This window comes from Aphelocoma coerulescens, chromosome 1 (assembly GCF_041296385.1).
Source record: "Aphelocoma coerulescens isolate FSJ_1873_10779 chromosome 1, UR_Acoe_1.0, whole genome shotgun sequence".
Taxonomy (NCBI): Eukaryota; Metazoa; Chordata; class Aves; order Passeriformes; family Corvidae; genus Aphelocoma; species Aphelocoma coerulescens.
In genome coordinates, this window is record NC_091013.1 from 64,048,289 (window position 1) to 64,061,006 (window position 12,718).

At 40.2% G+C, this 12,718-nt stretch overlaps 1 protein-coding gene across 1 annotated transcript in view; it reads right to left on the reverse strand.

The window, feature by feature from the left end:
* The window catches only part of NUFIP1 (nuclear FMR1 interacting protein 1), a 21,331-nt gene continuing 8,613 nt past the window's right edge, over positions 1 to 12,718 (reverse strand). The window contains 5 exon segments of the mRNA XM_069010260.1: positions 1 to 2,242; positions 4,795 to 5,027; positions 5,940 to 6,068; positions 7,539 to 7,801; positions 11,422 to 11,514. Of these exon segments, the coding sequence (XP_068866361.1) occupies positions 1,910 to 2,242; positions 4,795 to 5,027; positions 5,940 to 6,068; positions 7,539 to 7,801; positions 11,422 to 11,514 (1,051 nt within the window). The 3' untranslated portion in view covers positions 1 to 1,909.

The window sequence follows — 12,718 nt, forward strand, 5'->3', positions numbered from 1 at the left end:
GTTTAATATTCTTAAGTCATAATGACAACAGTATAAAGAATTCAGGATAAAGGTTTTGTCTTTTTAAACACAAGGTCAAAGTGTACAGTCAAAGAAAGCTCTGCCATCACCTTGATAGGACACAGGGTTGTTTAAAGTGCAGTTTAGTAGCAAATTTAAGACATCCATTTCTTTTCCTGCAGCTGTTACTTATGCTTTCAACAGCACTGGTACCACTCCACTCTGAAACCAGGTTCTGCTCGAGTGCCAGATCTCTGTGGCCAAGTGTTCTTCGTTGGTATTTTCATTGCAGTAAAACTGTAAGAGCCAGAGGCAAGTCAGGGAGATTGAGATGGCTCGTGAGATCATCATGGGAAGAATGAATCATCTGCCTTGGAAATATAAATGTTTATGATCACTGCTTCTATTCTGCACATATATCCTTGAGACACACAACTTTTACAAGGGTGTTGGTATTTATATAATTCCATAAATTTAGACAGTGCATTACCAACATGATATGCAGTTGTAGTTATAAATAGCAGAGCAGCAGGACAGAATTTTCAACTATTTCTTGTTTCCTATACTCCACAAATGAGATGTGTGGCATCTCAACTTAAGGAACTAAAGGAAAGAAAATTTAGCTATTAGGCAATAAACCCCCCCACGTGAGTCTCCCTATTTCAAATGGTGGAATGGAAGGCTAGACTTCTACCAAAGAAAAAGAAAATAAAGCCAGTCCCTGAGAGTTAACTGCTACATTTAACCATGACTAAAAGACAAAGAGCAGATTCTGAAGCGGAGGTTTTGAGAATAGATTTTTTTTTTTTGTGCCATGTTTTCAGTGTCAATGTGACAAACTAACACCTGCCCTTGACAAGAAACATTCTGGCAAACAAATGCACAATATAATCAAAAGACTAAATTTGTTTCTAAACCTTGACTGATGCTTTTTTTTTAGCGCTCAGAACACTATGGATGTACGCACAAACCCATGAAAAAAACAATCACTGGGTGCTGTAGGAGCATCATAACAATGTACTAAGGCATCCTTCCAGAAGGCCAACTAATAAATTCCCAATGTATGAAAAAGGTAACCAGTAACTCGTAGCAAGTTTTCTAAACTTCGATAATATTATTAAGGGTTTTAATGATATTGAGGGATTTAATAATATTGAGGGTTTTTAATAATATTCAGGAGTTAATCTGTCAGGCAATAACTGTAACAGCAGTTATGGCCAAAGGCTCAGTGTTGGGTACCTGAGGTCAACCAGCAACCCAGCACTGATGCAAGCAGTTATAGTATTTTTATTTACTGATTTTTTAAATAAATAAAGCCTGTGCCCTTGTTTCCATTCTCTGCTCAATTAACAAATTAATTCAGGGAGGAAGAGATTCCTGGTACAAGCAGTACTTTTTGAGCCAGGTCAGTTATATCTTCCATATTTTACACTGGATATATTAGATTTATATTGGATATATCTTATAGCAGCTGAAGTAAAACAATGGGTGCACTGAATTGTCATTTGAAACTACACTGAAATACTTCTGGACACGCACGATACTCCACACACACCAGACCATGACTTCACATGAGGAAGATCAATCCTACTTGGCTCTGGTGATGGACTCACACACATTTCTTAAGAAGGTAAAACACTCCAAGCTCTGAAGCTCTAGAGTGGGGATCTGCACCTACCCTAGGGAAGGTCATACTCTGTGCCACTGCTGCCTTTGTGCCATGTGGAAATGGAATTACTCAACATGTTTTCCAAGGAAATGGCCACCGAGGGCAGAACAGATCAGGAAAGTGGTTTTAACAGCTCTCAGTATGTACTTTAATTATTTTTTGTTACACTGATGTCTTTCAAAAAGCATCAGTTGGGTAAAAAATGTGAGCCTTTGCTTTGCTGTCCATAACAGACATCCTCTATGGTGCTCCTTCACACTGAATTGATGGGGTTTCCCACGTGTCTTCATCTGCCAACTGAGCCATCTGTGAAGTCTGATCCACAGGTTCTTTCTCACCCTGGGCTATTAGTAATGCATCTTCTTGCGCTCCTTCCAACTGAAGGTCAGAGCTACAAGAACAATTAGATTCATCGCCTTTGTCCTTCGAAGGCTCTGCTGCACTTGTAGAGGACTGTTCAGTTTCTGCTTCAGCCTGTGGCTCTGTGCTAAGTCCAAACACATTATTTCTGATGAGGTATCGAACACACTGCAAAATCACATTCCTTTCATGTCGGATGTCCTGGGCCAGTAACTGGAAATTAAAAAAAAGAGAAGATGATGCACATTTCCCTCTATTGCTCTGTAGCTGGTACAAGCATAGCAAGATGTACTGATCTACTCAGTAATTTCCAACATCTTTCAGTTTAAACAGTTGGCTCTCTCACGCAGGTCCTGGACACATGGGGCTGGAGACTGCCATAGCAGAGACAATGAGGTTCTCATATGGACTGTAATACCAGGCCATGCATTCCAGTACATCAGGGTAACATCTTTCACACCTTCTGAGTTATACTTTATCTGCAATTTAATATCCCATGCATTTTTAATTTAAACCCCCTATGAGTAAAAGATAAATACAAGGAAAGGGCATCTTCCTCCAAGTACCAGACCATGGATTTAAACAGCAGCAACTGGTTTGGGCTATAATACACCAACCTAATTCTAATAGCTTAATCAAAGTGCTAGAGGCCTCCCTCATCAACTTTAATCTCACTGAAGTTCATTTTGGTAGCAGGAAAAAGAAACCTATCAGTCAGAGAGCTGAATGAACCTTCTTCATTCCAAGTGTCAGCAGCACTAGTACTCTGAACAAACACAAAATCTGAGGTAAGTGGCTAAATCTGTAACTACCTGATCATTTGCAGGAGAGCTGTATTACACACTGCAGGAGATTTGGCTAAGTTTGGCTTGTAATGGCATCAAGAAGCTTTTTTTGTTGTTACAAGTTTCAACAGTGGTTTAACAGGACACGTTCAAGTCTGAATATTTCTACTTAGACTAGTTGCTAAGAGGTCTTACAAGCAGCTGACACCTAGAATGAGCCTTCAGGAACCTTTCATCTGAACTAGATGTACTTCAGGACAGACAAGGGACAGCAAAGTGATGTTCTCTTTGTTCATTTTCTCTTTGGGAGAAAATGGTGAATTCGCATATGGCCAAATTAGGGCCCAGTTGGGCTGCACCCTATCAAAAACCGTATCTTTGTATTTCGTTTTTTAATGCAGGGATGGGTGTCAGTGGAGTGACAGTACCCAAGCTTTTGATTTTGTTAGCATAGAGAATGACTAAATACACATTAGTGTTTGCATGGCTACAATAAACACGTTTTAGTAGAGCCCAAGCTCACTGCTGAACGACTGCTGAGAGATACCTGCAGCTATTCTCCTACATCCCTTTCTTTTTTTTAAAAGCATCAGTTCATTGATACAACATCCTTTTTTCAGCATTCTAATACGCTTTCTGGATGCATTTTATAAAATTTCAACCTTGCTCCCTCTCAAGGTTTTTATACACTGACCATTTCTGATGACAGTGGAAGCCTACCTGCAAACCTCAGGCTCTCTTCTGTGATTTATAGCCACAGTACACATTCTTTAAAAACAACTCTGAGCAACTTGAAAAAGCAAAAAAAACCTTACTAAAATGCAATTTTTAAAATGGACTATACTGGCAAGCTTCAGCTCAGGTTTCCTATGCACTGTCAGCTTCTCTCAGCATGTGGGACTTCACTTGACTTTCTTCCAGAGTCGTCACTGCTTTCTTTGATCACCAACAACTTTGAAGAGCAAGTGATAAAGGCAACTGCATGCTTAGGGAGCTACACAAAGGACAAACACTTCCTTTTCGGTCACTAGGAACTTTAATTCTTGGCAGCAATGGTACTATGTGCTAAAAAGACTACCAAGGGATTTCTCCCACATCAGCAGCTTGGGAGGTACCTTATCACACATCTCTTGCCGAAACATCCTGTGCTATTTCAGAGCTCTGATGTCAGTGGCACCCTGCTTTCCCCTGTATTTTGCCCACTGCAAGTTTTCCCTTGATGAAGGAGCTTTATGCTATTTATAGAATAGCATAGCAGGGTAGTACTGCTTTTGAGTAACAAATACAATAAAAGCTCCAAGGTTTTGTTGGAGCTTTCTAAGGAAAGACACCAAGCTTTGTGGCCAAATGGGTTGCTTTGCACTGCTACTAGGAACACCTTGGACTCACCCATACAAACCTCTTTCTACCCTTCTGAGACACCAACCTGCTGCTCTTCAAGGTGATGTCCCTTCCTCAGATTGATCTAAACCTGCCTAGGAAGAAACCCTCATGCATGCAGGTCGCAGCTCAACACCACTCTGTAGTTTAAGTCATCAACACACTTCTCAACAAGATCTCTTTGCATGTGCAAAAACAACCGTGTGCTCCTCCAGCAGAGGAAGGTGGCTGAACAGCAAAGCTGGGAGCAAAAAGATCAGATCATGGCCGCTGGAATTACACACAACCAAAACCTACTGGATACTACCACAGGGAAGGGAACAGAGAAGAACAAAGGGTTTGTTCCTTGTGCAGCTCATTTCAGACGCATGATTCAGCTGTCGTCTCTTGCTTACCAAACCCAGTCATCACCTGAATGCATGCCAGGGTATTTCTATTTGTCTATTAAAGCATCTTCACCTTCTCCAAGTGAAACAGTCACTTTACTGTTTTTAAGCCAGGCCCTGTGCTAACCGACTGCTCTAACTTCCTGCAAGGAAGAGGAGAACCACTCACAAATAGTTCTGTTCTTGTAAAGGAGGCACTATTTTAGCCTCTTACCATTTCCAGCAGAGTTGGACGGCGCTTGGGAAGGCGAGGTAATGTTTTCCTGCCCCGCTTATCAGGCCCTCTGGGGGGACGTGCACTTGAATTCGAGCTCCTTAACGTTGTGCCTGCACATTCTGGGCGGTTTTGATTCGGTTTCTGACTCCGAGGAGCAGGAGTAGTTTGAGGTGTATTTCTGAGCACAGCCTGGTTTCTCTCAGCTTTTGTTGCAGTCTTGACAGGGATTTCTTAAAGAAAAAGAACACACTTTCATCTCAAACTTAAAAGCCTCTTTAACATGCTCATATCCCCGTGCACTGGCAGTTCGTCAGTACTATTCTTGCTCACACAACCTGATGTGAAGCTGTTCAAGGTTTACTTGGAGGAAGGGAGGGTTTTGTTTGGTTTGGGTTTTCTTTTCAAATACAAAAAATAATCTCTAAACATCCACAGAAAGGAAAACAAGGTATTTAAATTCTGCAGCACAAAAAGAAAAATAAAAGGAGCAAGACCTGAACAAGCTTTTCAAACCTCTGCCTTCTTACCACTTATGAAGTACATTGCTTCACATTGTAGCTTGCTGCAAATTTGGCTGCTGAGAAAATCATGATACAGTTAGGACAGAGGATGCCCAAGTTCAATTCACTGTCTGTTAGATGGTTTTTAACTTTGGGTAGGCCACCCAAGGCAAGTAAGGCATAGTAAATATCTGCAAAAACAAGCAGCAGCAGAAGCGATTCCTCACCACACACTGATGCATACACTCAGGGAAGTAAAAAAATCCATGTGCTTCTTGCAGTAGGACTTGAACAGAGAGTTCAAGTACTACTGCAACACCCAGCAGCCTTCTATGGAAAAAGCCCTTAAGGATGTGGAAATTAGTTCACAGGGTGACAATAACAGCTTTTTCCTAGCACTACTCAAACATGATTTGAATCAAGACTGAAAACAGGTTCCTTATTTTCCCCCAACTAGGACAGAAAACGCCTGGGAAATCTGATGACACACAACCTAATCAAAGACATTTTATGCCTCCTCTCTCAACCCACGACATGCTGCTGAGAAAAGGACAGCAAAAAAAGCCATAGTCCTGCTTGCAGTCCACATCACTGCAGTGTGACACAGGCTAGAAGAGAAGGGCAGAGGTTGTTTCCACACACCTTCTGGCTCGCTGTCGGATGCGCTGCCATAGTTGACCGACAGCGCGCTAAGGGCAGAGGTCACCTGCCTGGGGACAACTGACAATCCCAGTCTCCCATCTTCCTCAGCTGCCTCCTCCTTGTCAGATTCTGCAGGGAAAGAAAAGGCAAGAGGGTCCCAACAATCCTGCATGCCAACAGCCAGCCTTGCTGCTACATCCCCGTCTCAGCACCACGCACACCTGGTGTTGGGCACCATTGCTCAAGGCTGTGGACTGATAGAAAACCCCCCACATTTGTCTACTTTCTACAGACAGGTGGTGGCAAACTGGTGCCTCTACTGGTTTATAGTCCTGCCAGCAAAGCTAAAACAAAAAGTTTCCTGAACACAAGCTTGAGCTTTCTGCTTCCTTCTTTGCATACCTAATATAATTATAGGTTTTGTTACCAAGTGTAGGTAAAGAGAAAGAGAGAATTTCGTGGTATGTTTTGAAGCCTTGCTGGATTTAGTCCTGAGAAGATGAAGGAGAAGGATTTAGAAGCCAATCAGGGGGAATAAAAAAAAAAAAGGGAGTAAAAAAGATGCACCTATACAGTAAAATCATGGATTTGGGTTGTATTATTTTTTTTTAATTCTACTTAGTTATGTTGTGTTTCTTATTATTTGTTCTGGCTATATTTTTTAATTGTATAAAAAGTTGCAACTAGCTTTAATAATGTGTAATAAGCAAGTACCACATTCCTTTTCTACCTACTATAACAGAAGTCACTAGCTGTACTTTGGCATAATTAGATCTTTTATCATTAAGTAAAACACAGATGCTGCAGGGAAATACAGATATATTTAAGCATACTTAAGTTTCCCAACACGCAAAGATTAATGGAATAAACAAATTGCATAGGGATGCTGAGTTCTTGTTCTCACTAATTGAAGATTATGTCTTCAAGAGGGAAAACTCAGCATCAGACATCTTTCCAGGGAATGTATTCTACCCTTGTTGCTAAAAATAGCCAGAGTATAAGTCAGCTTACATGCCATATTCTAAGAGTACTGCATCACTGCCGACTATATTATAAATAGTTACATCTGAAGAATTTATATTGTTGCCAGCATGAGGACACAAGACATGCTCACAAAAAACCCAAACCCCAACAAAAAACCGACCCCAAAAAACCCAGTACTTCAGAGAACACACACATATGGAGAATATCAAGAGTAATAACACAGCAAAGAACAGAATTAAAAGAAAAATTCTGACATTTTAAGTAATTCACTTAACTCATACAAGGAAATCCATTTGTTTCCACATTCTAAATACTGTTATTTTCAAAACCACAAAGGGATATTCAACAGTCTTTAAAAAGTAATTTGACTGTTGCATTACTTCATTCTTCTTATGGTTTTATAAGTCTTTTCCTATATCACTGTTAATGTAGCAACCTAAGTTGGTGTATGTCCTTTAGACTATTGTACAATATTTACATCAGAACATGTAATGCTGCACACAAACTTCATGTCAGACTTCCAAAATGGTGACTAGACTAGCAAGCACAAAGTCTCAGCATTTAAACTTAAAACAACTATTTAAAACAAAACTTCTCCAAGTTCCTTCATCTTACCAACGTCACCGTTTGCCAGAAGACCAAGAGGGTCCACGTCTTTCTCATACGCTTGGCCTGCCAAAGGATTTTGCTTCTCATGTTCCTTTTCACACATGCTGTTTTCTGCTCCATTTCCTTCATTTTGAGTTCTATGTGCATGATAATCGCCGCCATTTTTCCTAAATTTCTTCCAGAACGGGCGCCATTGTCTTCTCCTGTGTCTTCCTTGATGCCCAAAAGCCTGTCCATTTTCTGGAGGTTTCCACATCCCTTTCATTTTTCTGGAGAATAGAAAGCAAAGCTCATACAGATGACAAGCAATGAGAATAAAAACAACTAATGTAACCAAATGGCTCAGGCCCTCATTGAAGGTTCAGCAACACAGAATGATGCCAGGACTTACACCAGCTCAGCTAACACAAGGTGACAGACCATAAAATCAGTGACACCTCATCTCAGGCAGAGCAATGGGACAAAGCTGGAATCTGAATGAACAGTTTGAAGTTCATGAGTTTTGGTTTTTAGTTTTTAACAAGGCCAAGAGTACACTGGCTAAGAAAGTTCCTCGATAATCTACAGTGTGAGGACATGGTGTTTTCATTTCAGAAAACAAAGTCAACAAATACTCTCTTCACTTAAGCATTTAAGTCATTCAAAACAGTGGCAACAAGAATTTAAAAGCAAAGCATCTACTATAAGCACACTTCCACTGCTGAAGTCTTTTTTCCTAGTTACGGATCTGAGAAACATCTTGCTGCACCAAATCCATTCAGCCATCTGACACCATCAGCTGCAATGACTACCTACTCCCGCCTCCAACTAATATGCCAATAATCTCTTCCATTCCAAGGAAAAGGAATAAAAGAAATGTCCATCAGGATAATGCATTTTTAAAAACCTGAAACAAAATAACAAGTCCTAAAACACAGGAAGAGCACAGCATGCTGGTTCCACTTATCTTTCATGGTTCCATAACCTTCCATGTTTCCCTATAAACACATGCTGATAGGAAGATACCTGAAAAACTTAAACTCTGGTTGAATTATACAGATACAAGAATAAATGTGACCAAGAGAATAAAACAAATATAGAAGGGACAACTGACGCTTCCTGAAAATACTTATTTCCAAGCAACAGAAACTTAATTCAGCAAAACAAGACTGTAACTAATCATCACTACATTACAACTGAAAAAACTACACAAGATCTGCTGTCCTGAAAAAGCCCCATGGCTGGTTCTGATCAGTTCTCCCTGCCTCAGCCTCACCTGCAGCATGGCTGAGGTCCTGTTATTCCTAGTCAGCCACGTGCCTCATGTTGTGAGATGCTGCGCTCATGTCTGGCATCCCTGAAATCTTGCAGCAAGGTGTTAATATTTTGTGACAAATTACTTCTTTTTGTTTGTCTTCATTCTGATGTCTAAACAAGTCATTTGGTACCCCATCCTTCTTGAGTTACAAGAAACAGTGTATACTCACACTTCATGCACCTCTTCCACCTATGCAATTTTTCTAGGCCTCCATCATACAGCCCTTTCAAGCCAGCCACTACTTTGCTTGCTCGTTCAGAAATGTTCCCATTACCAGCATTCCTCTTTTCCATGCTTTTCTGGCCTCATCAAGTCCTTCTTAAGAAGAGAACAAGGCCTGTCATAGCACTTAAAATTACTTTATATCACAACAAAACATATTTAATTTCATTCTCCAGTCATTTCATGACAGTATCTAACACTGCTCATCCCTGATGGCATCACCCACCACAGTGCTCCTGTGGCACAAGTGGCAAGCCACTGCCTTCCTGTGCATCAGTCCCTCACCCACAAAAGAAGGCTAATATTAACTCCTATGATTCAACTCCAACAAGAGAGAAAACAGCATTTCTGAATTTGTACAACCAGGCTCTAAATTCAGCATGTTGCTGCATAACCTAGAAGATATTGAGCAAATATAGGCTCAATTAGAGGTGCTGTCCTTGACTGAGGGTTAAAAACAACTTTCTGAGTTCTATGGGGCCTCAAACACCCAGAAAGAAACTCCAAGGTCACAAAAACATCCCAACAAACATCAGCCTGGCATCTGCCTTCTGACATTCCCTCGTGAAAGATATCCTGCTCTTTAGTCCCCATTCAGAGGGGATGGGGAGCTATGTAGTATTATTCAGGTGTTGTAAGACACCAGACAGACTTCCAAAGTGGTCCTCCTGCATCTCTAATCTCCCACGCAGGGATGCTGAGACTTAGGAGTTGTAAAGCACTTCAGAGAACCACAAATGGAAAGCACCATGGAAGTGTTAGGCATCTAATCCTTTCTAAATCTTACTTAGCTATTTGCTTTAATAGTACAGCTTGCAGGGAACAAGCTGTATTCTATTTTTGCCTCATGCATCAGTAAATTTGCCAGATAAGCACCAATTCCAGAATCTTCATTGCTGTTATACAAAGCAGAAATGACACCTTATGGACAGTTCACCAAGTCTAGAGTGCTACCAGCTCAGCGGACTGAAGGGAGAAAAAGAGATTTCTATAATCAACTAGAGTAAAAAGTTGCTAAGTGAAAGTAAATAACCTGCAATTTTGAAGGCATTTTTTCCCAGATATAAAGCTACTACAAATGTAACAGCATGGAATTGCTGATGGACGTTTAAGACTACTTGATGCATCTGACTCACCGACACAAGAGATAGCAAATAAAACCTGTAGACATCAAACAGTTTGTTACTGTGACAAAGAAAATCCATCTAAGAATCTCCAAACATAGTATCATATACATTTTCAGCTTTAGTTTCAATGCCCAGGTTTGGTTCCTCGGGTGCAAAGCACTCCTGCCACTTTATATCCTTTGAAGGAAGTTTTACTTCAGTCTTCTATAAATCTTTCATTTCAGTCATGAAAGGCAACTGGTTGGATGGGGGCAGATAAGTGCTGGATCTTCTGAAGCACATGCTGTACCCAGGTAATTTGCACTGTCCACATTTAATAAATTACACTAGCTTCTTATTCTGCACTAGTTCAACCATTTTACCATGGTGCAAGTTTTGTGTTGTTTGCTGTCATCCCCCACACAAAAAACTAGGCAAACCCCAGCTTGACTTCCATGCAGCAGAAAATGGCATTTAGCAAGAGCCCCTTAGGACTGAGTCCACTCCTGCCTTCCAGCTCAGTCATTCTAGTTTAAACAAGTGATATTTTAGGAGTGTGCCTCATCATATTTTTTTTTTTTTTAAAAACAATCTTCCCACAGGTCCTAAAGCAGAGCTAATGAAGTTAGCTGGTTCCACTTAACAATAAAACGGAAAGAACAAAATCATACTGGAAAATAATTTATAAGGCAGAGAACAGATAAAAATCCAAGACGAGTAAGTACTAGCTCAGAACAATGGTAGCAGATAGGGTTAATTTTATTTTCATATCGTTTTCATTACAACTTAAATAGAGCTGCTTCTTTCTTCTACCCTCCATCTTTTCTCTCTCTTCAGTTGATTATTGATTTATCATCAGAAAGGAGAGAGAGTAAGAAGTCAAATCTGCTCATAGACTCTCTGTTGGCCATTTTCAGGCAATAAAGGATTAAACCATGTGGAATTGTCATGTTGCATGACTTTTGTCCCCATTACTACTTTTTCGGAGACCAAGGTTATGCTGATCTAATGAATGGCCACTAGAATGTGGTTTTCTCAAACAAGCCAGGATTTTTAATGTAGTTATCCCTTCATTTAACTGAAGTGGACTTTGAAGCACTATGAAGTAAACAAAAGAGTGTTACATCAGTTTGTCAAATGACCTGTTCTCTCTTCAAGGGCAGCCAGATTGTGTATGCAGTGGAAGCAGTAAGTGCTGCAAGACTACACCAAGACTTCTGAACTCAGTGGGAGGAAAGCAACAAGCTTGGTTCAAACCACTTACCCAAACTGTTGGGTAGTCAGCACTTCTCCCCTTTCCTCCTTCTGCATCTGCATTTCCTTCTTCCTTTCAATGTTTGCCAATGTAGGAAAATTTCTAGAAGAAAAAAAATAGTTTTACTGGCTCTTAAAGGATTTACTGTACTTTCTCAATTCCCCCTTTACCAAACCAGCTTCCTCTATAATATTGCAGATTTTTAAAAATTTTCAAGGAAGTTTAACAGACTGTTTCTTTCTTAAAAAGGCATTAGTGAGGAAAAGAAACCTGAGTGCGTTTATGCTTACATATCCAGACGCAATGAACAACAACAAAAAAAAATTCAAAAAATCTATCACATTTGCATTCCTGGATTTACCAATCCATCAAAAGCAAGGTACAGACAAACAGTTTGGTTACAGTCATGGACCCTCTGTTTGCCCCAACACATAACTGCATGATTTAGTCCTCCAATTTTATTTTTATGGAGCATCAACTGGGTTATTTAAATGACGTGCCTTTAGCACACTAACTGCTGAGTTATTGTAAATTTAAAAAAAAAAGCTTATAGGAACAGCTTCTGGGTGCACAAGATTCCTTTAATGTGACAGGGAAAAGCACACAAGTTCCTTCTCAAGCAATATTCAGCATTGTTCTTGCACACTGACCTCAAGTTCACCAAAATTACTGCCCCTTTCTAATTCCAGGTTCAAGAAAAATTGCCAAATTATGCAGATGGAAAGAAATCTACTGTTACAACCATCTCCCAAACCATCCCTTCTCTTCCATTCCCCACCTCCCTTAACATCCTTCCCTCCAGACAAACGCCTCACTGGTTCTGACACGCAGAGCCTGTGCAGCAGGCTTTTTACCACCAAAGCCCAAAAATGGCTACACTCTTTGCTCTGCAAACATTAGTTAGCTAAATCCCAGTGCTTTGAGATAAAGGTGGTAAATGAGAAACACATGCACGCACTCCCCCAGCTTCTGGATACAAACACAAAGTATAAATATTTGATGTCTATTAAAATGGAGTAAAGAGAAACATAGAACAGCTTCTCACTATAAATAGCTATCAAAAAAGACACATCTCTTTCTTTAAATATTTAATCTTATCACATGCATTTTCCCCATATTACAGCATGAATGTTAAGTGTCACATTGATTCAAGACAGCTTCAACCATATACCAAGGGAAAAAGAAGCATTTTCTACAAGACAAACCTAAACACACTACAGAACTTGTCTCCTTTAAGAGGATTTGAACATGAGCTGTCAACATCTATTTTCATTGGATTTCTCCCAGAAATCTGCCATACAGCTCA